Source organism: Vidua chalybeata, chromosome 25 (genome assembly GCF_026979565.1).
Source record: "Vidua chalybeata isolate OUT-0048 chromosome 25, bVidCha1 merged haplotype, whole genome shotgun sequence".
Classification (NCBI taxonomy): domain Eukaryota; kingdom Metazoa; phylum Chordata; class Aves; order Passeriformes; family Viduidae; genus Vidua; species Vidua chalybeata.
This window is the reverse complement of record NC_071554.1, coordinates 1,349,156-1,376,033: the sequence shown is the minus strand read 5'-3', so window position 1 is coordinate 1,376,033 and position 26,878 is coordinate 1,349,156. Positions and strand designations below refer to the sequence as shown.

Genomic DNA, 26,878 nt, shown 5'->3' with positions numbered 1-26,878 from the left:
CTTTGGATTAGCTTTGGAAAAAACACTAAATCCCTGTTTTGGAGGAGATTCCAGGGCTGGAACTTGGTTGCAAAAATTACTTGGGAAACGAGGAATTCTCTCCTGAAGAACACCCAAAAACTGAACCAGGGTCAGGGATTAAACCCCAAATATGGAGAGAAACCTTGGGAATTGGAAGCACGAGGAATCCTGGAATGGTTTGGGTCGGAAGGATCCTTAAGGATCATCCCATTCCACCCAAAATTCCATGGACAAGGACACCTCCCACTATCCCAGGCTGCTCCAAGCTCGGGATCCCAGGGATGGGGCAGCCTCAGTTCCTCTGGGAAGCTCCGTGGACTCCAAAGCGTTTCCATCCTCTTCCCTCCCTCAGAATCCATGGAAATCCATGATCCCAAACCCTTCCAACTCCAGAGCGTTTCCATCCTCTTCCCTCCCTCAGAATCCATGGAAATCCACGGAAATCCACGATCCCAAACCCTTCCAACTCCACACATTCCATGATCCCATGGAAACCCTTCCAACTCCCCACATTCCACCATCCCAAACCCTTCCAACTCCCCACATTCCATGATTTCAGACCCTTCCAACTCCCCACATTCCATGATCCCATGGAAACCCTTCCAACTTCCCACATTCCACCATCCAAAACCCTTCCAACTCCCCACATTCCACGATCCCAAACTTCCAACTCCACACATTCCATGATTTCAGACCCTTCCAACTCCCCACATTCCATGATCCCTCCTGCTGCCCCAAAATCCCAAGGAACGCCCCGCCCCAGGCTCATCCTGCCGGGAATTGGTCACACCAACCATCCCAAAAAAACCCCTCAGCTCCCTCCCCCGCCTTTATTTCGGATAAACCGAGCCAAGGAGGGAACAAATCCAAGGATAAACCCAAGGATGAAGCGGTTGGGAGCGGGAAAAGCCAAATAAAAGGACACGGGAGCATCAAATCCACGCGGGAGCAGCCGCGGGACATCAAGGACCCCGCCAGGGCTTTTTCATCCCAAATTTCCTCGATCCCGAGTTAATTCCTGCCAATCACAAGGGAGGAGGCGTTAATTAAAACCTCATTAAGGCAAATTTGAGCTCCTGGAGCAGGAATGCGGGGGTTGGGAAGCGGGAAGGGTCCCGTTCTCGCTTCCCATGGGATATCCCTGATAAAATCCCGCTGGAAAAGCCAAATCCGTTCATCCAAACCCACCCAATTTGCCCTTCTTGAAATTTTCCCCCTTCCTCTTTCCCGGGATGCGCTGGAAAAGTCAGGAATCTCCATCCCTGCATGAGCGGTGTGTGCACGTCCAGAAAATCCCGGGATAAACCTTTTGGAATTCACTTACAAACACCAAAAAAAAAAAAAAAGAAAAAAAAAAGGGAATGAAAAAAAATAAAAAAAAAAAAAAAAAAAAAAAAAAAAAAAAAAGCACCAGGGGGCTGTAAGAAAAAGCAATGCAAAAATCGAGATTTTTTATTATTCGGAAGTCCAAAATCGAAAATAGCTTTGAAATTCCGCAGGGAACGCCGGGAACACACGGAAAAGCCTCATATACAGAGACAGATAAATTAACTGGGAGTTCTGCAGACAAGCCAGGGGCATGGAGAGATTCCATATGTACATTTTTATGGAAACCATTTATACACTTTATTACATTTACAAAAAAAAAGCTGATTTTTTTTTTCCCACTACTTTTTTTTTTTTTTAATTTGTTTTTCCCTACGATAATGAAAAAAAAATTACATTTTGTTTTTTTTATTTATTTTTTTAGCTGTACAAACTTTTAATTAATAAAAATATATCTCTGTACAAAAGAGGGATTTGAGCTTTTTTTTGTGTTTTTTTAATAATTTTTCTCATTTTTTTCCCTTTTTTTTTTCTTCATTTTTTTCCCCTTTTATTATCATTTTTTCCCCTTTTTTCCATATATTTTTTTTTTTTTTTTTAACCATATGCAAGTCCTCTGGGCACGAGGATGGAGAAATGGCATGGAGCAGATCCCAGCCAGCTTGCAAAAAAAAAGGGATAAATCCCTTTTTCCACTTTCTTGGCTCCCTGGGCAACAGCAGGAAAAGGGAATTCATGGATCCAAAGCAGCGAATTCCGTTGAAGTCGAGCTCCCTCTTCTCCCTGCCTGGGTGGTTTTAAATATTTTGGATTTATTTTGCACTCCTGGACATGAGTTTCTCCTGTTTTTTTTCCATGGAATGAGTGGGAGCCAGGTGTGGGAATCACCTGGAGCAGCCAGGGGAGGATTCCCGGGAATTTGGATCCAAGCTCTTGCTTCCAGGGATTGTTGGAGTTTTGGGTCCTGGAATTGGGATTGGGACATGGAAGGGCGGGGGGTGGGGTTGGGCTTTGGGGTTTTTAGGGATAATTGAGCTCGGAAAAGTTCAGGGATGGGCCAGGAGAGCCCAGCTGGAGGCAGGGGAGCATCCAAGGATTCCAAGGGGTTATCCCAGCCTTGTTCCAGCAGCAGGAGGATGGAATGATGGAGAGGGGACAAGGGAAGAGGGGAATATTCCCTTGGAGTCCCGCTGGGACTGGCACCATCCCAATCCATCTGCACACGGAATTCCACCCTGGGATCCTCTCCAGGTGGGAGCACACCCGGCTCCAGTGTCCCCAAATCCACGTGGGAACATTTCCCTGATCCCTGCCCACGCCGGATCGGGGCTTGGGCTCCGGCTCCCACTTCCCAGGGAGAAATCGGGGCACCTTGGTGGGATTTTTGGGAGCAGAAGTGGCATTTTTTTGGGAGCACAGGTGGCATTTTTTTTGGCAGGTTGGGAATTCTGCTCCCTCTGGGAGAGCCAGGAGCGACAAAAATAAAGTATCGGTGTATTTACACCCAGAAAATCAAGGATAAACCTAATTCCCAAATTATCCCATGGTTTTCAGCAGGCAGAGCTTCAGGGAGGAGGAGAAAATCCGTGCTGGAATGGGAGCATGGATGGAAACCCCCATTCCGAAGGGCTCATCCTGATTTTCCTTGGAGCCTCCTGGACTCAGTGACCTGGGAACGGCACCTCTGCCTCCCCTGATCCTGAAAAAAAGTGACTCCAAGGAAACTCTGCATCACAAGGATCCAGAAGAGGGAAATGCCAGGCTGCCTTCCCTGCTCCCACAGAATCCCAGGAAAACTCAGTGCCCCTGGGAAAACAACAGGAGCAGCTCGGGGTGGGAATTAAAACTCCTCTGGCATTGCCCTTTGGAGGATCAGCCTGGAAAGGGAAAAGGATTTGGGATGCTTTTGGGGGAATTGGTGTTTGTTGAGTTCTTTTCAGAGAGGATTTTTTGCCCCTTTGGATATTCCTGTCCCTTCAGGCATCGCCTGGCAGTGAATTCCTGATCAGGAATTTGGGCCCAGCTCGAATCAGGGGGAACGTGGGGCAGGAAAAACCCAGCCAGGAGTGCCCAAAGGAAAATCAAACACAGGGAAGAGGGGAAAAGCCTTGGGAAGCTTTTCCCAAGTTTTGGGAAGGTCCCATTTGGAAAACTCTTCCTGGGGTAGAAAATCCAACCAAGAAATAACCCAGAAACCCAAATGCAGAAAACCCAAATCCTCATCCTGTCCCATCCAGGTGTTTTCCATAAATCCAGCCAGGAATGCACAAAGGAAAATGAAACACAGGAAAGAGGGGAAAAGTTTCCCAAGTTTTGCTTGGAAAGGCCCCATTTGAAAACTCTTCCTCTGCTCAAGCCCTGGGGTGAAAAATCCAACCAAGAAATGACCCAGAAACCCAAATTCTCATCCTGTCCCATCCAGGTGTTATCCGTAAATCCAGCCAGGAACGCCCAAAGGAAAACCAAGCACAGGGAAGAGGGGAAAAGCTTCCCAAGGTTTGGAAAGCTCCCACTGAAAGCCCTTCCTCTGCCCAAGCCCTGGGGTAGAAAATCCAACCGGAAACCCAAACCCAGACACACAAATCCTCATCCTGTCCCATCCAGGTGTTTTTCCACGAATCCAGCACCTTGTGCACAGCCTCTTTGTCGCCCGGGCTCCTCCCAAAGTTTGGGAAGCTCCTTCCAGGAACACCGGGAGCAGCTCGGGAAAGCCTTCCCACCACCAGGTCTGGGAGCGGGGCCGGAGCAGAACCTTTGGCTTGGAGATCCAGCAGGATGGAGGAGGTGGATCCAGCAGCCCCTGGGGAATTCCAGGGAGGTGCAGCAGCTTCTCCGCAGCCTCGGCAGGGGCGGGAGCAGGGAGGTGGGGAGGGGATGGATGGATGGCGAGGTGGGACAGTCATCCACACTGGACACCGGCCACGGGAATCTGGGAGAGCAAGGAGCTGGTGGTGACATGTGGGAATGCTGGGGAAGTGCCTTTGGTATCCCAAAATTGGAGTATTCCAAATGGAATACTCCCGCATTCCATGATCCCATGGGAACCCTTCCAACCCTTCCACCCATGGGAAACCTTCCAACTCCCCACACATGGCATGATCCCATGGAAACCCTTCCAACTCCCCACACATTCCATGATCCCATGGGAACCCTTCCAACTCCCCAAAATCCACCATCCCAAACCCTTCCAACTCCACATTCCATGATCCCATGGGAACCCTTCCAGCTCCACACATTCCCTGATCCCATGGAAACCCTTCCAACTCCACTCACTCCACCATCCCAAACCCTTCCAACTCCCCACATTCCACCATCCCATGGGAACCCTTCCAGCTCCATACATTCCATGATACCAAACCCTTCCAACTCCCCTCATTCCACCATCCCAAACCCTTCCAACTCCTCTCATTCCTTGATCCCATGGGAACCCTTCCAGCTCCCCTCATTCCACCATCCCAAACCCTTCCAACTCCCCTCATTCCACCATCCCAATCCCTTCCAACTCCTCTCATTCCTTGATCCCATGGGAACCCTTCCAACTCCCCTCATTCCACCATCCCAAACCCTTCCAGCTCCCCACATTCCACCATCCCATGGGAACCCTTCCAGCTCCCCTCATTCCACCATCCCAAACCCTTCCAACTCCACTCATTCCACCATCCCAAACCCTTCACCTTCCACCACCCCAAACCCTTCCAGCTCCCCTCACTCCACCACCCCAAACCCTTCCAGCTCCCCGCGCATTCCAGGATCCCGAGGGGATTTTGGGGCCAGCACTCACCGCGCGGGGCCGGCGCTATACGGCCGTGCACACCGTGCTCACTGTGAACTCGGCCTCGCCAGCCACGATGTCCGAGGGCTGCAGGTTCCGGTCGTACATGGGGTTCTCGAAGGTGCCCCTCACGTTGGTGTTCTCGTGGCCGGCGTAGCCGTTGAACGGGACTTTGGGTCTCCTCCTGCGGGGTCGGGGACAGAACCCGTCAGAGAGAGGCAGAAGTTTCCTTCATTTCCCTCACGGCCGCCGCGAGGGCCCTGCAGACCCTGACGGGAGTCGTGGCCTGGCCCAGGTGGACGCTTGCCCGGTGGCTGTCAGCAGGTGCTGCATTCCAGCAGGTTTTGGCAAGTGGTGGCTTGTCCCTGCGTGCCAGCACCTGCTTCACAGACCAAGGGGCTCCCCACGATGGCACATCGATCTTCCCCACCTTCTGGCCAGATGTTTTGGCTAAAGACTGCATAAACTCTAAGTTTTTGGGAAGAGTTTGGTGAACCCCCGCGGACGGCGGCGAATCCACGTGGCTGGACCACCGAGGATCTCATCTCGACGTGGTAGCTCTATTCCCCTTCCCCTCTTTTCTCTCTAGTCTTTATTTCCCCTTTCTGTCCCCTCTCTCTATGGCATTTGCCGTTGGTACCTCAATAAATTTGCTGTGGTTAAACTGACGGCCCCGTGCCGTTCGCCTTTTTGCACTTTTGGGATGGGTCAAGGAACCACCACGACACCCCGCGCGGGCGGATCGTGACGTAAATCCGGCGTCACGGACAGGATGGTGACACCCACGCAGGTGACAGCCCTGAGGGAGGGCACTGACAGGGGAAACCCGTGGGGATGGGGCAGGAAAACCTGCAAACCTGGGATCTGCAGCACCGACAGGAGCAAACCTGAGTTTACACCACCTTCAAAGCCACGGCGGGGGAATTTGCTTTTTATCCTCCACAAATCCCATTAATGGCCAGCAAAACCCTTGTTGCTCTCCTCTCCCAAATCTTCAGCCCACCATGCTTTATTTTCCCATCTCCTGATTTAAACCAGCCCTAAAAGGGGGATTTTAAGTCCAGCTCACTGATATTTCTCTCAAATCCCTGAATTTCTTTCACCTTTTGGAATCATTCCCCCAATTTCCCAAACCCTCTTTGTTGCTGTCCCACCTCCTGAATTAAACCAGCACTAAAGGTGGGATTCTAAGCCCAGCTCACTGATGCTTCTCTCAAATCCCCAAATTTCTTTCACCTTTTGGGATTATTCCCCCAAACCCACCTGTGTTTGCAGAGATAAAGCACAAACCCTGCAATAAACTCCCAAAACCTCTGTTTTTGTCCCACCTCCTGAATGAAACCAGCACTAAAGGTGGGATTCTAAGCCCAGCTCACTGATGCTTCTCTCAAATCCCCAAATTTCTTTCACCTTTTGGGATTATTCCCCCAAACCCACCTGTTTTTGCAGAGATAAAGCACAAACCCTGCAATAAACTCCCAAAACCTCTGTTTTTGTCCCACCTCCTGAATTAAACCAGTACTAAAGGTGGGATTCTAAGCCCAGCTCACTGATGCTTCTCTCAAATCCCCAAATTTCTTTCACCTTTTGGGATTCTTGCCCCAAACCCACCTGTGTTTGTAGAGATAAAGCACAAACCCTGCAATAATCAGGGCGATGAAAGGCACAAGGATGGCGGCTGCCACGGAGCTGCTGTTGGATGCAAAGTGGTGGCCTATGGATTCGGGGTCGTTTTCCATCATGCTGATGTCTGGAACACAGCAAAAAGGAGCACATTTCCCCCATTCCCAAACTCCCCGCTGGGGGAAAAGGGCTTGGCTCGAGGTACAGGTGGCACCAGCAGCAAAATGAGTGAAGTGGTGCTGGAAAAGGGAATTTTAAAAATGGATGGGCAAGGATGGAGACCCAGCCTAACTTAGGCCTCATCGTTTATTTACAGCTGCAGTTAAAGGGAGGTATAAATTGATTTATTTTGCCAAAAAGGTCCAACTTGGATGCACGAAGTTGGGCTTTAAGGAGCCTCTGAAACGCTGCAATAACGAGCATCCATAAAGGTGACGAGATCGCAGCAATCCTGAGGGATTAAAGAGCTCAAACCACGCTTTCAGAGGTATTTAGGAGCTTAAAGTTTGGGTGGTTTAAGCTCCCAAGAGCCTCTGTGATTTCTGATGGAGACACTTTCTGTGGTGGGAATGGGATTTGGGCTTGGCAGGGATGTGGGAATTTGGGAAAAAACCACATCCAGGTGTTTGCGTTTCCAAACTCTCCCTGCCTTTGGACAGCAGGTTGTCCCTCATTTTGTTCCCAAATGATAAATTTTATCCTCGTGCTGTTTGTTTTGTGCTGTTTGTCTCCCACAAGCCTCACGCCAAACTCGGCGGAACTCGGAAAGCGCGGAAAATTCAAGCCAGGGATTGGAGAAACGTTCCCTGCCTGGAAACCCCCACCAGGCCAGAATGGAGCTTTTGGAATCGAGGGGAAAAGTGCAAATCCGAGGAATTTTACCAAGCCTCTGGAGGCCAAACTGCCCGAAGCCTTTGCCACGCACAAAGCCCTGGTACACGAAGGTGCCACTCGAGGACTCCGAGGAGACCTGCGGAGAGGGGAAATCAATGGATTTATCCAACATTTCCCTGGATTTAACACCCAGCTCATCCCAGCCCCTTCCAAGTGCATTCATTCCACAAAACCCTGGCATTTTTAAAGGAGTTTCACTGCCCAACAGCTGAAAACTCTCCATTCTCAAAGGAACGGAAGCTAAAAAAAAAAATCTTGCTTGTGATAAACCGGAGAGGACATTGCTGATTCCAGAGGGAGAGGGAAAAAGTGGCCATGGGTCAGCTGGATCCACGTTTTTTCTAAGCTCCATTGGATCCCTAAAGGGCTCCCAGACACAGGCAGAGGGCGAGGAGTTGGCTCCAGCAGGGAAAATCAGCTTTTTCCAGCAAGATGTTGAGCAGATACAAAACATCCACGTGCAAAGAATCCCGTTGGTTTCTCCTCCAGCATTATCTGGGAGATGATGGATTCCGGAACCCCAGGGCAATCAAACCAACCCCCAGCTGCAGGAGGAGCTGTCACCTGCTGGGGAAGTGCCACTCCCAGCTCTGGGAATTATCCCTCAGCTCCAAGGAAGGGAAATCCAGGCTGGGACGGCCACGGGAGGGTGGATTTTGTGCACTCACGTGTCCATCCAGAGCCCATTTGTCATTCCTGAACTTGTTGGCAAAGATCTCCAGTGGCCCCGTGATCTGGTACACCTGGAGCAGCAGGTGCACGTCTTCCTTCTTGTAAATCCCTGGAAAAGAAGGGATTTTGTCGGCTCTGGATCACTCTGGGTTGAAATAATTGAGTGGGAGGGCAGGGAAACCACGTCAGGATTTGAGTGGACACCAGCCCTGTCACTGGGAAACACAGCCCAGGCCTTTGAAGGTATTTTCCACGTGGGAAAGGAGTCAACTTAATATTTAATTAATATTCAGGTTCTTCTGCTGGATCAGGAAGAGCCTGGTGCTCCAGGAGGGCAGGGACACGGAGCACTCACGGAATCAGGAGCTGGAAGGGACCCCCGAGGATCATCAAAGTCCAGCTCACATAATTTCATGTTTTTTTTACCCAAAGCTTCCTTGGACACCTCCAGGGATGGGCACTCCAAACCTCCCTGGGCCTTTCCAAGGCCTGACCACCCTTTCCATGGAGGAACGTTCCCTAATATCCAACCTGGCACAGACTGAGGCTGTTTCCTCTCATCCTGGGAGCAGAGCCTGAGCCACCCTGGCTGCCCCCTCCTGTCAGGGAGTTGTGGGGAGCCCCCTGAGCCCCCTTTTCTCCAGGCTCCACCAGGAGTTCTCCAGCCCCTTTTCCACCTCCATTCTCTTCTCTGGACACGCTCCAGTGTCTCTCTGGCCACGAGTGACCAGAACTGGACACAGCCCTAGAGGTGTCTCAGTGTCATAAAAGATGGAAAAATTATAAAAGAAAGGCCTCATAAAATCAGGCCTAAATTAATAGCTAAATTAACACAGGCCTAAATTAATAGCTAAATTAACACAACCATCTATTCCTAGAGCGAAAAATAAGTGCACCAGTACAAACAATAAGATCTGCCCTCATGAGAACCAGTAGGAAAAAATTCGCAAAGTAACTAAAACCACAGAAGTTTGGCAAAACACCACGCACTGAGCAACAAACTCAGCGTGAACGCATTGTCCACCAGTAAGGCCTGACACGGTAGCTTCTGATAATCCAATAAAATACGACCCAGACAGTCAAGGATTGGCTTTTATCACAACATCCCCGCCGTGCCAGCACGGGGGACAGTCCCTGCCCTGGCAGTGCCAATGCCAACCCCTCCCAAAGGCCACGTGGTGTCCCTCACCCGACACCTGCAGCTCCACCCCGCTGTGGTCGATCAAGGTGGCGTTGACCTTGCTGGTGGCAGGGTCAAAGCTGGTGACAGAGAGCATGGCTGGCTGCTTCTTCCCCATGTACTCGTAGGAGCCTTTCCACAGGGAATTCCTTGCGAACACGTCCGCAGGCACTGGAATTACAGCAGTGGGAGATGAAAAAAAAAACCAAAAAAACAACAAAAAAAACCAACCAAACAACAAAAAAAAAACCCCACAGAAAAACAACAACAAAAAAAAACCCAGCAGCATTTCCATTTCTTCAGGGAAAAAAAAAAAAACAGAGTAGGATTTCTGTCTTTCTTTGAATTCACCGACAAAATTAAATTGTTTTAAATATTCAATATTTTTAAAAGATTTTGTGTTTTAAGTATCTTAAATCCCACCCGTTCTGTGCCATCACCACGGGTGACAAAGCCAAAACCAGTGACTTTAACTTGCCTGTTGTGACCAAAAATGCAAGGGAAGTTTTAAAAACAAACCAAATAATTTATTAGGAAGAATTAACTTCAAATAAAAAAAGGCCAAATGCACAAAATCCTGGAAGGGAATGCTCTGGGGAGGGCAGTGGGTGTTGATGTCCAGCTCGTGTTTGTTCTCTGTGGCAGCACATTTTTCTCTCTGTCTCAGGATTTTTTCACAGAGGAGCACAGAGAGGAAGAAAGAGAAAACAATTTCTATTTCTGCTCCTTGTTTTTCCCATGTGGAATGTGCTTGGAGAATTGTTTACCTGGGGTGATGCTTGGTTGGATTCTGGTGAGGATTGTTTGGGCTGGTGGCCAATCCAATCCAATCCAATCCAACCCAATCCAATCCAATCCAATCCAATCCAATCCAATCCAATCCAACCCAATCCAATCCAATCCAATCCAATCCAATCCAATCCAATCCAACCCAAACCAAACCAATCCAACCCAATCCAATCCAACCCAACCCAATCCAGTCCAATCCAATCCAATCCAACCCAATCCAACCCAATCCAATCCAATCCAATCCAATCCAATCCCAATCCAACCCAATCCAATCCATTCCAATCCAACCCAATCCAACCCAACCCAATCCAATCCAATCCAACCCAACCCAATCCAATCCAATCCAACCCAACCCAACTCAATCCAATCCATTCCAATCCAACCCAATCCAATCCAATCCAATCCAATCCAACCCAACCCAATCCAATCCAACCCAACCCAACCCAATCCAATCCAATCCAATCCAATGTGGCTGGACTCTCAGAGAGGGTCACGAGTTGTGAGTAGTTAGATATGGCAGTTAGAAAAGTAGGTTTGTAGTTTTAGTATCTCCTTTAAATAGTAAATTAATGTATCATAGCACAGTTATAATAAAGAAACCATTCAATTTCTGAGCTGCAGTCACACATCAGCATTTCTGCCCCCTGGGTTCACCTGTGTTTACAATAGTTCTCCAGGGAATAGGATGGGGCACGTGGCAGCTTCCGGAGGAGGGAATTCAGGAGGGTGGATCTGAGGGGGTGGCAGGGATGTGTCCGTGGGGATGAGCCCCCCTGAACCCTCACCTGAGGCCTTGGCGAGCGGCGGCTCCCGCGCGGTGCCCACGGGCCTCCCGCTGGGACGGACGTCGGCTGGGACGGGGGCAAAGCACAGCTGGTCAGTACTGGGGGTCTGCCACTGTCCACCCCAGAAATTCCTGAGGCTGGAAGAGCCCTCCAAGGTCACAGAGTCCCAGCTGTGCCCGATCCCCACCTTGTCACCCAGCCCAGAGCTCTGAGTGCCACGTCCAGCCCTTCCTTGGGCACTCCAAACCTCCCTGGGCACTTCCAAGGCCTGACCACGCTTTCCATGGAGAAATTTTCCCTCATATCCAATTTAAACCTCTCCTGCTTCAACTGGAGGCCGTTCCCTCTCCTCCTGTCCCTGTTCCCTGCGAGCAGATCCCGACATCCCCCCGGCTGTCCCCTCCTGGCAGGAGCTGTGCAGAGCCACAAGGTCCCCCCCTGAGCCTCCTTTTCTCCAGGCTGAGCCCCCTCAGCTCCAGCAGGAGCTTTCCAGCCTTCCCTGGACACTCTCCAGCCCCTCCATGTCCCAAATGGAGGAGCCCAGAACTGGACACAGCACTCGAGGTGTCCCTCACCAGTGCCAGGACAGGGGACAATCCCCTCCCTGCTCCTGCTGGTCCATCCCTGACCCAGCCAGGTGCTACACACATGGGCACACCTGGCTCATGTCCAGCTGCCGTCCCTCAGCACCCCCAGGTCCCTCTCTGCCTTTCAGCCTCTGTCCCCAGCCCGTCCTGCCTTTCCCTCTGCTCCAGTCCCAGGTGTCCAGGGTGACCCCGCTCCAGGAGAGCCACAGGGCTCCATTTCAATGGATCACAACATGTTCCTCATCCAAGACTCTGTGGCAGGTAAAATATGGGGAGAGAAACAACTTTTGTCCTGTGCAGGTGGTTCTGACCCAAAAAACTCCCCAGAAAATCCCCAGGTGACTCTTAAAGGAAAGACTGGAGGTGGCACTTGAGTGCTGGGTCATAGGTTGGACTTGATGACCTCAAAGGCCTTTTCCAACCTAATTCTGGGATTCTGCTGTGGACACCAACAGTGGAGACCCTCCCACCAAGTGAAAATCAAGCTGGGCCATCCCACAGCTTTTAAGGGAAAAACAGTCACAGCTGAAAACACCTCCCTCCTTCCTTGGAGTTCTGACTCCAAAACTGAACCTTGGGTTTATCTGCAGTTCGAAAACCACCTTTGAAGGACCTCAAGGCCCAGGATCTCTACAACCTGAGACCCTGGGGAGAGTCTCGGAGCCCAGCTGGTGCTGCCAGCCCCTCACCCGTGCAGATGGGGGGTTTCCCTGTCCAGCTGCCGTCGGCTTTGCAGGTGCGGTGCTCGGAGCCCCCGGTGAGGTAGAAGCCGCTCTGGCAGGAGTAGATCAAGGTGTAGCCCAGGGAGGGCAGGTCCAGGGCGCCCACGTTGGCGTGGGACGGGGTCTCGGGCTGCTTGCAGTGGTGGGCTGGAGGGGACAGGGAAAACAGGTGAGAGAAACCACCCAGGTGGGCGCAGGGAGGGTGAAAAGTGACACTTGTGACATCGATCGGGGGAACCCTCCTGGAAGAGTTTCCACACCACAGCTCACAGGGGTTTTTCCCAGTTGGAGGAATTAATGAGGAGCTTCCCGTGCTGGGTTTCTGCTCCTGGCTGGAGTTGAACCAGGCTCCAGCTGGATGAGCTGAAAATCAGGATTGGCCACCCACATTTTTAAGGGAAAAAGACAAAGCCAAAGGACGCTGAAGAACCTCTGAACCCAGAAGTGAGTGCCAGGTGTGGGTGCAGACTAAAATCCCCAGTTGTCCCTAAATCCAACACATTTCCTCCAAGAATTCCTTTTCCAGAGCCTGTCTGAGGGCCCCAGCTCCCCGTGGCATTCCCAGGACTCACGGACGCAGTCGGGCTGGACGCCGCTCCAGGTCAGGTTGGGCAGGCAGGTCCTGGTGGTGGAGCCCTGCAGGAGATATCCCTTCTGGCACCTGAAGAACAGGATGCTTCCCACCTGTCCCAAGAGGAGACAGCCACTCAGCTTCCCAGGGATTCCCAGGCCTTCAATCCATGCAATTCCAAAGGGGCCATCCCCTTGTCACCACCTCATCCCTCACAGGAGCCGCTCCACTCCCAGAGGAGCTCCAAGCTGAGCAAAAAAATTCCACTTATGGTGTCTCCAAAGTAATTAAACATAAAATTAATTAATTAAACCCCAAGATTAAGGTAACTAATCAGCAGGAAAATGGAAGGATCCACTCTGGCATCCACTATCCCAGCAGGGAATGGGTGGGAATGGAGCCCCCCAGGGAGTCACTGTGGGATTTTTGTCCCCATTCCAATGATCTCCTGCTGGATGAGAGATGGGATTAGCAAAAGCACCTGCAGGATTTGGCCTGAAAATTAACAGGAATTAATGTGGATAGCAGCAACTATTAATTATCACTGTAATTAATTTCAGATACAATGCACTGCCTAATTAAAGCTGTGGAAACACACTCGGAGGGCTAATGGAGCACACTGGGGTGTCCTGCTCCCAGGAGGAGACAGGAATCCATGGGAGGACACGTGAATCCATGGGATAACACAAGAATCCATGGGAGGACACGTGAATCCATGGGATAACACAAGAATCCATGGGAGGACACGTGAATCCATGGGATAACACAAGAACCCATTGGAGGAGACATGAACTCATGGGAGGACACAAGAATCCATGGAAAGATGAAAGAATCCATGGAAGGAGGACACATGAATCCATGGGAGGACACATGAATCCATGGGAAGAAACATGAATCCATGGGAGGACACATGAATCCATGGGATAACACAAGAAACCATGGGAAGAAACATGAATCCCAGGGAGGACACACGAATCCCATGGGATAACACATGAATCCATGGGAGGACACGTGAATCCCATGGGATAACACATGAATCCCAGGGAGGACACACGAATCCCATGGGATTACACATGAATCCATGGGAGGACACGTGAATCCCATGGGATAACACATGAATCTGTGGGAAGACACGTGAATCCACAGGATAACATGTGAATCCATGACAGGAGGCATTAACTCATGGAAGGACACATAAATTCATGGGAGGAAACACGAATCCATGGGAGGACACACGAATCCCATGGGATAACACAAGAATCCATGGGAGGACACAAGAATCTATGGGAGGAAACACGAATCCATGGAAGGACACATGAATCCCATGGGACAACACATGAATCCATGGAAGGACATGTGAATCCATGGGAGAACAAACGAACCCACAGGAGGACATGTGAATAATCCCTGGGATAACACACGAGTCCATGGGAGAACACGTGAATCCAGGCCAAGGACCGAGCAGGGCTGGCTTTGTGGTACACCCCATTTCCATGGCCATACCTGGTATCCCTGGGAATTGTTCTGCATCCCAAAAAGAGGCACTCCAGGATCTGCACACGTTGTGAGGCTGGGATCTGTTAAAAACGGGGACAGGGATTTAAGGGAGGGCTCAGATCCTGCTGCACCTCTGGAACGCAGGCGGGATTTGCCTCCAAAGGAACACCCAGCGACAAGGAAAACCCATGGATCTTCTCGTTCTTAAATCCCTGCCTGCTGCAGCACGAAGCAACCAGAGGCACTTCATCCCTCGGGAGAAAAACCGGGAACACACACCTTGGATGGGGACAGCTCTTCCCCACATCCATCCTCTGCTCCCAAGGACCACCCCAAGCTCCAAGCACCACGGTGATCCCACCCTGCTCTCCAAGGGACCACGGGGTTGGGATTGGAAGTGAAGCGAGCCCCCAGACCCTGCAGCTGGGCCCCCCCTTACCGATGCAGCTGGGCTGGGTGCCGCTCCAGGTGCCGTCGGACTGGCAGAACCTCCGCGCCGAGCCCACGAGCACCAGCGGGGCCAGGCAGGAGAAGGACACGGACGAGCGGTAGGTGAAGCCTCGGTCCTCCCTCCTGCCCTGGGCCGGGGTCCCCGGGTCCCCACAGAACACGGCTGCAACAGCAAAGGGACAAAGATGCGGCCACGGAGCCCTCAGGAATGTCACATCCCACCCAGGGCTATCACAGCCCACCCCACTCCGTGATTAACTCGGGAATCAGGGCTGGCAGAAGGCATTGCTGGCCGCATTCCTTGTAATTATCTCCTTTTGTCAGTGGCTGTTAATTAACTTCCACCTTTTCCCCCGGATTTGCCTTTTTTCCCCCCTCTCTTTTCTCCCCTAATTGCACGGTGTCACTTTGTTCCTTGGCTCTGTAAGCCCGCTAATTATCCCAGATCCAGGGGAAGGTGTGAGGAACGGTGAGGGGTTTGTGGGATTTAATGTGAAAATGGATATTGTGCAGCTGGAAAAGGAGCTCAGAGCTGCCTTTAGCATCAGGAGATGTTTAATTCCCCCTTTTTTTTGGGTGTTTGCTGTTGTATCAAACCCACACAGCCTTCACAAAACATTCCCGACTTCTGCTGCAACATGGTGCTCTTTGCCAAAGGATTTTTTTTGGCAGAAGATTGGGTCACTGAGGGCAAACACCCAGTTTTGAGGATGTTTTGTAGGCAGGAACATGGAAAATGCCCAGATTCCTCACAAGTGTGGCCTCACCCCTCTGTCACAGGGCTAGAGTGACCAACGGTGTCCCTGGAGCGACCACCTGTGTCCCTGCCTCCTCCTCGCAGGTGCCAAACCAAGGCTCCCAAAAAACCAAGCCACGTGGGAGGTGGGAGAGCAGCCAGACTTTAGCTCCAGATTCCTGAAGCACCAAAAATTCCCACTCCAGCTGATGGAAAACTCCACTTAGGAACGGGGCAGGAAGCACAGCAAGATCCCTCTAAACCCTGAGCTGCCAAACCAGTGACACAGAGCTTGGGAAAAAGTTGGGGAAAGCCCCAAAAACCGGGATTTGAAGCAGAATCCTGCTGATTCCTGGTGGAAAAGAGGGAAGCTGCCTACTCACGGAAGCACTGGGGGATCTCCCCGCTCCAGGAGCCGTTGCCCTCACAGGTGAGCACGGCGGGCAGGGACAGCTGGTAGCCCTCGAGGCAGGCGTAGCTGATGCTGGAACCCCAGCTGAAATCCGATCCCACCACCTTCCCGTTGGGAATGGCCTGGGGAGCTCTGCAGGTGATGGCTGGAGGAGAAGGAAAAAGAAGGGGGGAAGGAGAAGGAGAAGGAGAAGGAGAAGGAGAAGGAGAAGGAGAAGGAGAAGGAGAAGGAGAAGGAGAAGGAGAAGGAGAAGGAGAAGGAGAAGGAGGAGGAGGAGGAGGAGGAGGAGGAGAGGAGGAGAAGGAGAAGGAGGAGAAGGATAAGGAGGAGAAAGAGGAAGAGGAGGAGGAGAAGGAGGAGGAGGAAAAGGAAAAAGAGAAGGATAAGGAGGAGAAAGAGGAGAAGGAGGAGAAGGAAAAGGAGAAGCAAAAGAAAAAGGAGAAGGAGAAAGGAAAAGGAGAAGGAGAAAGGAAAAGGAAAAGGAAAAGGAAAAGGAAAAAGGAAAAGGAAAAGGAAAAGGAAAAGGAAAAGGAAAAGGAAAAGGAAAAGGAAAAGGAAAAGGAAAAGGAAAAGGAAAAGGAAAAGGAGGGTCAGGTCTCTCCACTTAATTATTTCCATTAACAAGCGAATTCCACGTAGGAGCGAAGTCACCTCCTGCTCTCCAAGAGCATCTCCCGGGATTGGCATGAAGTGGGGTCAAACCCTTCAAAGTTTGGAGTTCAATCCCAAATCATGAAATATCCCGTGGGAAGGGATCCATGAGGATCATCCAGTCCAACCCCTGGCCCTGCACAGCCAAAATCCCACCCTGTGCATCCCTGAGAGCGTTGTCCAAATATTCCTTGAGACCTTGGGGCTGTGCCCATTCCCTGGGGAGCCCCACCACCCTCTGGAGGAAGAACTTTTTCCTCAACATCTCTACAAATCCGATTTTGAAGTCAATGCTCGTTCTCAGCTGAAGGTAAAAATCTGCCCTGACGTGGCGTGAAAACTCATCCCAGATTTCCCCGAAGGTTCACACATTTTGGACAAGCTGGCTGAGGCTCAGACGAGCAGTTGAAGCCACAACCTGTCGGGTTTTCACCCACTCTGGGGTGTTTGGAGATGACATTTTTGCAGCGCTCTGCTCTTCAGCTCAGAGGAGCTAAACCTGTGCCTCCAAATGCGACTCTTGGCCACATTGTGGATCATTCCTGCAGCATTTGCTCAGTGAAGAGAATGAAAAAAGAGAGGATGAATTGCTTCTGAAGGAGCTGGAGTGCATTGGAGGGTTTTTATGTGGCCTGTTTTTATATCAGCTCAGTGGCAGGTGAATTTTCCAGATTTTTAAAGGAACGCAGAGATGCTGCCACATATTTTATCTGCGCTGGGGGGGTGAGGAAAAGAGATCCAGCCTGCCCAGCCGCTGCTTTGCTATTTCCCTTTTCTATCTCTGAACCACAGGAGTCGTCTCAGAATAATGAAAAGACTCGCGGGGAACATTTTTCAGATGTTTCTGGGTGATGCCAGCACAGCGTCTGCTGGAAAAACACAATATTTTATCTGAGCTTGATCCGAGTTTCTGTGCAAAATCACTTTACTCCCTGGGCTTTGAGGGAGAAGAGCAACTCCTTCCCTCCCTCCCAGGCACAGCCCTGAAGACAGCAAGGTGTTGCTGCTCCCTGTCAAATGCCAAGCTTTGGGAGGAATGAGGGAGCTGAGGAACGCCCAGCCAGGCTTCCAGGGAAACTCTGGTGGCCTGCAAAACTCGTCTCCTGCAGCACCTGCAGGGTTCCTACCCTTGCAGACGGGTTTGGTGCCGTTCCAGGTGCGGTCTTTGGTGCAGGTGAGGGCAGCTGCTCTGTCTGACTCCATCATGAAGCCAGGAGTGCACTGGAACACCACGGATTTGTTGTAGGTGAAGTCACTGCCCAGCCTGAGCCCGTTGGCCGGCACGCCGGGGTCTCCACAGTTGATCACTGGCGAGGAAGGGAAAAAAAGGAGAATTTCTGGCAGCTGGAACCACGCCTGTGATGGTTCTGAGCGTTATTCCAGGTGGAGTTTGACCAGTTAAATGTGGAGCAGGTTTGTAGCACAGATGTGATTCAGGGGCTGGAGATTAAAGGCTCATTAAGGCCTTGAAAGGAGCTGGATTAACTCTCATTAAACATTAAAGCAAATCCGGGTCAAAGCTGGGTGAAGGGAAAGCAGTTTGCCCACAGCACTCCCCACTTAAAGTCACTGCCTCTGACGCAAATCCACCTTTGTCACCACCCTGTTCCCAGCCCTGAGGTCACACACATCCCTGCCCCAGGAATGTCACACTCAGGAGCAGCCCCAGAGAGCTCGGCCAACATCCACTCCCAAAATTATTCCACAGCTCCCTCCATCCAGCTGGAAAAAGACAACCCCAGAGCAAGATTTTCCCATTAGGTCCCGGCAGAATTCCCAGGCTGAGCTGCTCCTGGTGCCAGGCCAGGCTTCAGCAGAGTTTCTCAGGGTGGCACTCGTGTGTTGGTGCCTCAGGATTTGAGCTTTTCTATTTTTCATCTATTTGTAACCCTGCAGTTCTTTAGTGCACAGCTCCAAACTCCACATGCAGTGTGAGCTGCTGCTTCCCCATTTTGGGCAGACACAACAATTCCTCTCCAGGCCTGGCAATCAAGGACCCCTCACTGCCTCAGGCCTCAAGAGCTGTGAACAAAAGTGAGTTGTGGGCAGCAAACTTGGGGTAAAATTACTTCATTAGCTGAAGCTGTAATTGGAAGATGAACCCCCAATATGCAAATGGCCCAAAATTATAAAAGTTTGAAAACCCGTGACCCATCATCCATTTTTTTGGGTGTAGCCCATGGGGGGGCTTCATCTAAATGCCCCTGAAGGCCCTTCAATAAATATCACTGCTTTTTATTCCCTTAATTTTGTCTGGCCTCTGTTTTTAGGTAGCCCCAAAAGGCATCACGTGGGCACAGCTGGGCCTGGCAGCTCATCCTCCCCCTCTCCCTACGGCAGGATCCCACCCCAGTGAAGCCTTCTAGGCTGGGCAGAGTTACAGAATGAAGCAGGGATTTATTCAAAGGATCTCCTCAATTTATTCAAAGGATCTCCTCCATGGATCCACCTTGGGCAGCACAAGAGCCCAGCCAGGGCTACACCCAAGATGAACCAAAATGGTCACGAAATGGACACCTGGGTCTCCCACTTTTATAAGTTCTGCTCCATTTGCACATTGGAGTTCGTTGTCTAATTCCAGCTTCAGGTTATGAAGTCCCATCCTTGTTTTTCTCTCTCCAGCCCACGCTGTTTGTGCTCCTGGGCCTGAGGTTTGGATCATTTGTCCTTGGTGCCCAGCTGGAGCAGGAATTGTTTTGTCTCCCTGCTCTGTGCAGACATCTCACCACCCCGTAATATGAAGCTCCGAAGTGCAGACTAAAGCAGCACAGAATGTGAAAAACACCAAAGCCAAAACCTGAGGTGTCACCAGTGCTCACCAGTGCACTCGGGGCTGGTCCCAGTCCAGGTGCCGTTGACGGTGCAGTGCCTGCTCAGCACCCCCGTGGAATAATAACCCTCCCTGCACTGGTAGATGATGGAGCTGGAGAACACCAGGCCGTCGTTGAAGATCACCCTGGCATTGCTGGGCGTCCCGGGATTCCCGCAGGAAATCACTGCGGAGCGGGAAACGGCGGGAAGAAAATGAACCAGGGAACACAAAGAGAGCCCCACAGCCCCAGGGGGTTCTTCCTGCATCGCCTGTCCTCAGCAAAGGCAAGTTCGGGGCACACGAGAACACTTCTGGGGACACGAGAACACTTCTGGGGACACCAGAGCCACTCTGGGGACACGAGAACACTTCTGGGGACACGAGAACACTTCTGGGGACACGAGAACACTTCTGGGGACACCAGAGCCATTCTGGGGACACGAGAACACTTCTGGGGACACGAGAACACTTCTGGGGACACCAGAGCCATTCTGGGGACACGAGAACACTTCTGGGGACACCAGAGCCATTCTGGGGACACGAGAACACTTCTGGGGACACCAGAGCCATTCTGGGGACATGAGAACACTTCTGGGGACACCAGAGTCATTCTGGAGACACCGGGGCAGTCCTGGGCACACCAGGGCAGCTCTGGGGACACCGGGGCAGTCCTGGGGACACCGGGGCAGCTCTGGGGACATCAGACCAATTCTGGGGACACCGAGGCAGCTCTGGGGACACCGAGGCAGTCCTGGGGACACTGAGGCAGCTCTGGGCACACCGAGGCAGTCCTGGGGACACCGGGGCAGCTCTGGGCACACCGGGGTAGTCCTGGGGACACCGGGGCAGCTCTGGGGACACCGGGGCAGCTCTGGGGACATCAGACCAATTCTGGGGACACCGAGGCAGCTCTGGGGACACCGGGGCAGCTCTGGGGACACCGGGGCAGCTCTGGGGACATCAGACCAATTCTGGGGACACCGGGGCAGCTCTGGGGACACCGGGGCAGTCCCGGGGCTGTGGCACAGGAGTACCTTCGCATTCCGGCTGCGTGCCGCTCCAGGAGCCGTTGGGATGGCAGGTCCTCTCGGAGGAGCCCCGCAGGGTGTAGCCGGGCTCGCAGCTGAACCTCACCACGCTGCCCACGCCGAAGGCGTCCCCCAGCCCAATCCCGTGGGAAGGGATCCCGGGGTCGCCGCACACGCCCTGGCTGCCCCCTGCCCAAGGGAGAGCACAGAGTCACCAGAGCCACCAGGGCATGGTGACCATGGCTGGGTGACCATGGCTGGATGACCATGAATGGGTGACCATGAATGGGTGACCATGGCTGGATGACCATGAATGGATGACCATGAATGGGTGACCACGCCTGGATGACCATGAATGGGTGACCATGGCTGGATGACCATGAATGGGTGACCATGGCTAGCTGACCATGGCTGGTGACCATGGCTGGGTGACCGCGGCTGGGTGACCATGGCTAGCTGACCATGGCTGGTGACCATGGCTGGATGACCACGCCTGGATGACCATGAATGGGTGACCACTGCTGGGTGACCACGCCTGGATGACCATGGCTGGATGACCACGCCTGGATGACCATGAATGGGTGACCATGGCTGGATGACCACGCCTGGATGACCATGAATGGGTGACCATGGCTGGGTGACCATGGCTGGTGACCATGGCTGGATGACCACGCCTGGATGACCATGGTTGGATGACCATGGCTGGGTGACCGCGGCTGGGTGACCATGAATGGGTGACCATGGCTGGGTGACCACGCCTGGATGACCATGAATGGGTGATCATGGCTGGATGACCATGGTTGGATGACCATGGCTGGGTGACCGCGGCTGGGTGACCATGAATGGGTGACCATGGCTGGGTGACCACGCCTGGATGACCATGAATGGGTGATAATGGCTGGATGACCATGGTTGGATGACCATGGCTGGGTGACCGCGGCTGGGTGACCATGAATGGGTGACCATGGCTGGGTCACCATGGCTGGGTGACCATGGCTGCTGACCATGGCTGGGTGACCGCGGCTGGGTGACCATGAATGGGTGATAATGGCTGGATGACCATGGTTGGATGACCATGGCTGGGTGACCGCGGCTGGGTGACCTCGCAGTGGCCCTGCCGCGGCCCCTCACCGGAGCAGTGTGGCAGGGAGCCGCTCCAGCGCCCGTCCAGCTGGCACATCCGCGTGGCGTTGCCGACCAGCGTGCGCCTGCCCAGGCAGCTGTACCTGACCACGGAGCCCACCGTGTGCTTGTCCCCCGAGATCTGCGCGTGGGGAGGGGACCCGGGGTGGCCACACGACACCACTGCAAGAGAGACACAGCTTCACATCCCGGGGATTCCAGAATTCCGGCTTGGGGGCACCTTAAACATCAGTTAATTCCATGGGCAGGGATGCTTTTCCCTATCCCAGGTTGCTCCAAAGCCCTGTCCAGCCTGGCCTTGGACATTTTTAGGGATGGGGACACTTCCAACTGCTCTGGGCATTTGTGCCAAGGCCTCCCCACCCTCACAGGGAAGTTCAACACACGGGAAACAAAAACATGAGAAAATCTCCCCTTTTTTTTTTAACTTTTAACCCCAGGAATCCACAGAATCAGTGGTAAAACTGACCTGGGTTTCCAAATCCTCCAAATCCCAACATTTTAAAGGAGATCCCTTGTACTCAAGGGGGCTGAGGGAGCCTGGGATCAGGGTTTTAACAGGAATTCCCTCCCGGCTGTGGGAACGTGGATCATCACTCGCCAATTCCCCAGGATCCATGCAAGGGGTGAGGACAGGACAAAAGGAAAGGAAAATGTGCCCAGAACTGCTCGGTAGGATTTGGTGTGGAGGGATAAACAAGGAAAAAACAAAAGGAACAATCCCAGCTTTGGAACAGCTCAAGCCAATTGGAATTTCCGGAGTTCCGAGGCCATTCCCGAGGGCAGGGAATGGGATTGCAGCTGGTTTAGTGCCCAAAGGGACAAACTGGGAGTGGGGCTGCTCCTGCCTGCACCTCCCTAAGGCAGCTAAAATCCACTCTGGATCCCAAATTCCCAGTGTAAGACTGGGACTCACTCACTCAGGTGTGTCCTCATCAGGGTGCTCCTGCCCTCTCCACCTGCACCATCCCAGCTGGATCCTCTCCTCAAACCCCAAATCCACTGGGATCCACCTGTCCCTACACAGAGAACCCCCTCCAGCAGGAGCCTCTCCTCAAACCCCAAAATCCATTGGGATTCCGCCTGAAATCCCCGAAAATCCATTGGGATCCACCTGTCCCTACACAGAGAACCTCCTCCAGCAGGATTCTTTCCTCAAACCCCAAAATCCATTGGGATTCTACCCGGAACCTCCAAATCCATCAGGATCTGCCTTTTCCTACACGGAGAACCCCGTCCAGCAGGATCCTTACCTCAAATCCCAAAATCTATTGGGATTCCACCAGGAATTCCCCATAATCCATTGGGATCTGTCTGTCCCTACACAGAGAACCCCCTGCAGCAGGAGCCTCTCCTCAAACCCCAAAATCCATTTGGATTCCACCCAGAACCCCTAAAATCCATCAGGATCCACCTGTCCCTACACAGAGAATGCCCCCAGCAGGATCCCTCTCCTCAAACCCCAAAATCCATTGGGATTCCACCCAGAACTCCCAAATCCATTGGGATCCACCTGTCCTTACACATAGAATCTCCTCCATCAGGATTCTTTCCTCAAACCCCAAAATCCATTGGGATTCCACCTGGAACCTCCAAATCTATCAGGATCTGCCTTTTCCTACACGGAGAACCCCCTCCAGCAGAAGCCTCTCCTCAAACCCCAAAATCCATCGGGATTCCACCTGGAATCCCCCAATTCCACTGGGATTCCACCTGTCCCTACACAGAGAACCCCCTCCAGTAGGATTCTTTCCTCAAACCCCAAAATCCATTGGGATTCCACAGGAATTCCCAATAATCCATTGGGATCCACCTGTCCTTACACAGAGAACCCCCTCCAGCAGGATTCTTTCCTCAAACCCCAAAATCCATTGGGATTCCACAGGAATTCCCAATAATCCATTGGGATCCACCTGTCCTTACACAGAGAACCTCCTCCAGCAGGATTCTTTCCTCAAACCCCAAAATCCATTGGGATTCCACAGGAATTCCCAATAATCCATTGGGATACACCTGACCTTACACAGAGAACCTCCTCCAGCAGGATTCTTTCCTCAAACCCCAAAATCCATCGGGATTCCACCTGGAATCCCCCAAATCCGCTGGGATTCCATCTATCCCTACACAGAGAATGTCCTCCAGCAGGATCCCTCTCCTCAACCCCAAGCCCCCTTCCCTGGGAAACTCCTGAAATCACTGGGATCATTCCCACATGGATTTTTTTTTGGGGGGGGGGGGGGGGGGAAGGGATTTTCCCTCATGAATCCTGCCAAACCCCGTGAGATGAGCGGCTGGGCTGGACAGGGAGGGTTGGGGCCACTTACAAAGGCACTGGGGGAGGGCTCTGTCCCACGTGCCATCGCCCTGGCACGTCAGGACCTGCGTTCCCAACAAATAAAATCCGTGGATGCACTGATAGGACACGGTGGTGCCGAAGCTGAACCTGTGGGGGCCGCTCGGCTGCACTTGCCGGACGCTGTTTTCCAGGTGCCCGGGGTCAGAACAGTTCACAACTGCAAACAAACAACAGAACAACACCCAAAAAAAAAAAAAAAATAATGGGGGGCAAAGGGCGGGGCAGAAAATGTAGGGTTCTCCAAAAAAAAAAAAAAAAAAGCAGGAAAAAAGGTGGGAAGCTAAAGATTTTATGTTGTGATTTAAGTTTTTTTTTTTTTTTTCCCCCCTGCGAGATTTTTGAGGGTGAGAGTGGAAAAATGTCTTGTGAAAAGGAGGGGAAAAAAGGAGTCCAGGCAATCCTGCAGGTTCTCACCCAGCAGCAGAGGATCTCCAGCCCCAAACTGGGATTTAGATTATCCAGCTGGGAATAACTGATCCCAAACTGGGATTTCCATCATCCAGCAGGGAATAATTGATAATCCAGCACGGCCAGAGATCCTGGATGAGGGGAATGCAGAGGGAGGGAGTGCAGGGAGGGGAGGGGATTTGGGAAGTGAACCCGAGTGCTGATCCCATGGGAAAAGGGGAAGAGGGCTCTGCACAAAGCTGTGGGAAGATATTTCCTGGGAAGATAAATGAGGAGGTTGGACAAGGTGATTTGGGTGGGGGAGCAGAGGAGAGATCCTGATTTTCCATGGACACAGCTCTCAAGGATTGTCACCAGCAGGGTGTGCCTGCCTTTAACACCCTCTGACCCCAAATTTGGGTCTGACCCCAAATTTCCTTTTCCAACACGCTCCAACGCCTTGGAGGTGAGAAAAATCCCATGGGATTTACAGCAGCCCTGGGATCTCCAACATCCCCCTGGGTGCTTTCCAGGGATTTCTGGCTCGGGAAGATGGAGAAATCCCAAAGGAAAGCCCAGGCTGGCCCAGACTGACCTCGGCAGGAGGGCAGGGTGCTGCTCCACTGGCCGTTGGCCAGGCACTGGGATTGGGAAGCTCCCTCCAGGCGGAAGCCGGGGTTGCACTGGAATTTGGCCACGTCGTTGAGGTTGAACTGGGAGCCCTGGGTGAGGCCGTTGGGGGGGTTGCCAGGGTGGCCACAGGTGATGGCTGCAAGCACAAAATGGAAACGTCACTGGATTTATTCCTGGAGAGAAAGTGGATTTTTTTCCCACTGGAAAAAGCTGTGAAGGTAGGAGAGCATAAAAACCCCTGCACATCAATCCCAAAATCCAAAGATTTGGGGTCTGCTCTGTCGAGATACAGGATCACATTGAGAGAATGGGGTTTTTGTAGGTTTTATTGGCACCAGGAATGCCCTGCATCCAGGAATTCCCTGCATCCCTCTCCAGGCAGCCGAGTGCCAGGATCCCACTGATTTACACCACATATCCCTCTCCAAAAATCCCAGCTCCTGCTCTTAGTCCCGCACCACCCCTGGCATCCCAAACTCTGTTGTTCCCTCCCTTTCTCCCCGTGCCAGTCCTGCAGGGAAAAGTTACACCTGGAAGCAGAGGGAAAAGAGGGAAAACAGGAGGCAAATCAGAATTACAGCACAGGGCCTGAAGAGATGAAAATCTGCCCAAGTAGGAGAAACTCTGTGGGAAAATTTTACTTCCAAATCCCTGCAGTGAGGATTTTTCTGGAGTTTTTTTTTTTTTTTTCCCTGAGGTTGGTGTTGGCTCAGGATGAGGTGAAGGGCACAGGAGCTGCTCTGGCAGCTCCCAGGGAAGCAAAGCCAATTCCAGCATCCCAAATACTTCTGGGAAGTGGCTGGAACACTCTGCTGTCACCTCAGCAGGTGACACAGGGAGGGCACAGCCCCGCTTGCTGGCAGAGCCTTTGATTCCAGCCAGCTCCACGGCACAAAAGGAAACTGAGGATGAGCCAGCAGGAGGTTCTGGGCTGCCTAAGGAATGTGACATCCTGGGACAGCTGAGGACAAAGCTTTATTGATCACTGTCACGTGGAATGTCCTGGTTTGTCCATCAGGACAAATTCGGTTTTCCTGGACAGCTGCCAGCACCAGGAGAGTGAAGGGAAGATGAAATTCCCACAAAAGATCCGCAACAAATCTGACTGCCCAGGGCACGGGGATTGGGATTTATTCCTGATCCAAGCTGGTGAGAGGGAGAAATGAGAGCTACGGAGTGCTGCAGGAAGCAGGGTTGGGATATCATCCCACGTGCCTGGAAATGGGAGGGATTCTGTCCCTGGGCAAAAAAAAGGCTTCCCACAGTTCCATGGATCAAACAGGGGAGGTGACTGCAGCAGGCTGGGAGGGGAAATCCCAGGAGAACTGGGAATGGTGCTGTGCCCTGAGTGGGGTCAATGAAGCCCTGACAATCCCAAATTTCTGTTACCCCCCCTCCAAGGCCTAATGTGTGTAATCACTCAGAATTCCAGACTGGTTTGGGATGGAAAGGAGTTTAAAGCCCAACCCATTCCAGCCCCTGCCATGGGCATGAGAGTAAACTCCACCCTTTCCAATCGTTCTTCTCCCAAAAATCTCCAGCAGGATCTCAGACACGCCCCGGAGTTTGGAGTCACTGCTAACTTTGCCAACCTAATCCTGAATTTTTGTTTTCAGGCTGGGTTCTGCCTGGCCATTCCCTCCTTGTTCTTGTTGTGCCCCAGCACAGGAAGCTCCAAACCAGACAGGAGAGATGGGAACAAACAAGCACGATAGGAAATTCACCGACTGTGCTGCCCGCTGATAAGAAGATGCTTCAACTTATCAACCCCTGAGAGCTGCAGGGAGTTGCTTAATTGGCTTATTTCCTGGGGAAGATAAACGAGGAGGTT

General features: G+C 52.2%; 1 protein-coding gene across 1 annotated transcript in view; it reads right to left on the bottom strand.

The window, feature by feature from the left end:
• Nucleotides 1-1,455: 1,455 nt before the first annotated feature.
• CSMD2 (CUB and Sushi multiple domains 2) overlaps nt 1,456-26,878 on the bottom strand; it is a 273,933-nt gene continuing 248,510 nt past the window's right edge. The window contains exons 54-71 of the mRNA XM_053964332.1: nt 25,010-25,183; nt 23,996-24,184; nt 21,660-21,833; nt 20,535-20,717; nt 19,508-19,684; nt 17,816-17,995; nt 16,009-16,182; nt 14,879-15,052; nt 14,446-14,519; nt 12,944-13,055; nt 12,339-12,518; nt 11,063-11,128; nt 9,498-9,659; nt 8,305-8,417; nt 7,625-7,712; nt 6,731-6,869; nt 5,129-5,303; nt 1,456-4,276 (exon numbers count right to left, since the gene is read on the bottom strand). Of these exons, the coding sequence (XP_053820307.1) occupies nt 5,144-5,303; nt 6,731-6,869; nt 7,625-7,712; nt 8,305-8,417; nt 9,498-9,659; nt 11,063-11,128; nt 12,339-12,518; nt 12,944-13,055; nt 14,446-14,519; nt 14,879-15,052; nt 16,009-16,182; nt 17,816-17,995; nt 19,508-19,684; nt 20,535-20,717; nt 21,660-21,833; nt 23,996-24,184; nt 25,010-25,183 (2,519 nt within the window). The 3' untranslated portion in view covers nt 1,456-4,276; nt 5,129-5,143. The remainder of the gene's footprint in view (nt 4,277-5,128; nt 5,304-6,730; nt 6,870-7,624; nt 7,713-8,304; nt 8,418-9,497; nt 9,660-11,062; nt 11,129-12,338; nt 12,519-12,943; nt 13,056-14,445; nt 14,520-14,878; nt 15,053-16,008; nt 16,183-17,815; nt 17,996-19,507; nt 19,685-20,534; nt 20,718-21,659; nt 21,834-23,995; nt 24,185-25,009; nt 25,184-26,878) is intronic.